The 2,298-nt window shown below is 41.6% G+C and overlaps 1 protein-coding gene across 4 annotated transcripts in view; it reads right to left on the bottom strand.

Moving 5' to 3' along the window:
* Positions 1–21: 21 nt before the first annotated feature.
* The window catches only part of LOC107563797 (piggyBac transposable element-derived protein 4-like), an 8,345-nt gene continuing 6,068 nt past the window's right edge, over positions 22–2,298 (bottom strand). For all 4 annotated transcript variants that reach the window (XM_016248761.1, XM_016248778.1, XM_016248753.1 and 1 more), the window contains exon 4: positions 22–849. In XM_016248761.1, coding sequence (XP_016104247.1) covers positions 336–849 — 514 coding nt within the window. In that variant the 3' untranslated portion in view covers positions 22–335. The remainder of the gene's footprint in view (positions 850–2,298) is intronic.

The raw sequence follows: 2,298 nt of genomic DNA, 5'->3' as shown, positions 1-2,298 counted from the left end.
TAAATGTAGACTCAGTGAATATAAGAAACTTCTTTCATAAACAAACACATTTTTTTTTTTTTTTATAAAGCTCAGACTTTCGAATGGTAGTGCTGCTCTGACATTCTTCCACAAGACACACAAAGGTTGCACAACCTTTATATCCTCCACATATTCTGGGGCAAAAGCAGATGAGTTTGCGACACTGACTATAAAAGCAGATGATATTAGAAATACTACACATTTATTTCCATTTTAGAAAAAAAAAAAAAAAAACAACTTTTATTTGAATATTCAAATGTGTCAGAAAATAAAGTAATGGAACAACGTCAAACATCTGTTCAAATTCAAAACCGTCATGAATTAAACACCTTGTTTTCATGCCACTGATTAAAACAGTCACGCTTTGGTTGAAAGCACAACGGCACGTCGCAAGTCACACACATGACTGGAGTTTTCAGTTGGCAGAGCTTGCACTTGCGTCTACCGACAGTACTGTCCGGCACAAAGTGCTTCGGCATGTGGGATACTTCAGGAATTGATGATTCTGGAGGTGTGGGAGAAGCCGAGACAGGAATGGAAAGAGAAGACGAGATGGGAGCCACAGGAAGAGCCAAGGAAACCAGTGCAGGTTTAGACATGTTCTCAGCATCTATTTCTGTAAGCTCTAAAACAAGCGTCTCAAGGAATGTCTTCCGTGTCAGAGCTTTTTGTTTTTTTCTCTCAGCCACCAGTTCATGCAAAATGAATGCATTCTCTACGGCGATGTCCAAAAGGTGATAAAAAACACATTGATACCACTTCTTCGGTTTATGTAGAGCTCTGTAATGTCCAGTGATGAAATTGGATGGTTCCACCGTTCCCACATTTCTGGGTGAAAATGAAAAAAAAGTCCATATTTTAAACCTAAAAGGTAAATACTCCTGTGAATAATACACATGCAAAACTACATGACACAAGCGGCCTCTAAAAGCTTGTTGAACAGTTTCAAAGCAAGTTCAGAGTTGACAAAATCCAACAAATTCAAGCCGGTTTAGATGAGATTCTAAACCCTGTTCTAAAGGAGGTTAGCTGGGTAGCGCAAGTTAAATTATCATGGTGATGAATACTGCTAAAAACCAATACATCCTCTTGAACCCGAAAAAAACAAAACAGTTTGCTCAAACTAAATCGCATTTGGTCTCGTACTGTATCGCCTACCTTGTCAGTGTCGTGCGCTTTGCTTGGCCATTTGCTGTGATAAACAGGAAAGTGTGGTCAAGCCTTGAAGTAAGTTCTTACTATGCGTTTCCAGATCCCTACTATCACTACCACTCGCAAACCATGCATCACACACTGTATGCAGCGCAATCCTAACAACCTGCGCACTATGTTTACTAATACACTACTTTCTTTTTCTATTGGTCTCTGGAATTGCTAGTCTGCTGTAAACAAAACAGATTTTATTACCTCCATTACAAGTCATTCAAGACTAAACCTCATGGTCCTGACAGAGACGTGGATCAAACCAGAGGACAATGCTACACCTGCAGCACTCTCAAATAATTTATCTTTTTCCCACTCCCCCCGGCTGACTGGAAGAGGTGGAGGTACTGGTCTGCATATCTCTAATGATTGGAAATGTTATCCTTTACCATCTCGGAGTATCACCAGCTCCTTTGAATCACATTCAGCCACTATTACCCACCCTCTTAAAATCCATTTATATAGTTGTTTATTGACCCCCAGGACCACTAGGTAACTTCGTGGAAGAATTAGATGTGCTGCTCTCAAACTTTCCTGAGGATGGTACTCCCCTAGTTATGCTTGGAGACTTCAACATCCACCTAGATAAACCTCAGGCTGCAGACTTCCACACTCTACTTGCTTCTTTTGATCTCAAGCGAGTATTAACTATGGCTACTCACAAATCAGGCAACCAACTGGACCTTATTTACACACGACACTGCTCATGTGCTCGTTACTCCACTGCACACCTCGGATCACTTCCTCCTCACTCATAACCTCAACATGGTTCCTGACACAACACATACCCCTACACATGTCACTTTCCGACGTAACCTACGCTCTCTCTCATCCTCCCGGCTATCTGCTATGGTTTCATCTTTACTTCCTTCCCCTGAACAGTTATCATCTCTTGATGTTAACAGTGCTACTGATACTTTCTGCTCCACTCTTACGTCTTGTTTAGACACTGTCTGCCCCTTGTCTTCCAGGCCAGCTCGTACCACCTCTTCTGCCCCTTGGCTATCTGATGTTCTCCGTGAGTATCGTTCAAAGCTCAGAGCTGCAGAAAGAGTATGGCGCAAATCACAAAAT

This window comes from Sinocyclocheilus grahami, unplaced genomic scaffold, assembly GCF_001515645.1.
Source record: "Sinocyclocheilus grahami isolate Dianchi unplaced genomic scaffold, SAMN03320097.WGS_v1.1 scaffold25.1, whole genome shotgun sequence".
Classification (NCBI taxonomy): Eukaryota; Metazoa; Chordata; class Actinopteri; order Cypriniformes; family Cyprinidae; genus Sinocyclocheilus; species Sinocyclocheilus grahami.
The sequence above is the reverse complement of the archived record's forward strand: the minus strand, read 5'-3'. Positions and strand labels throughout refer to the sequence as shown.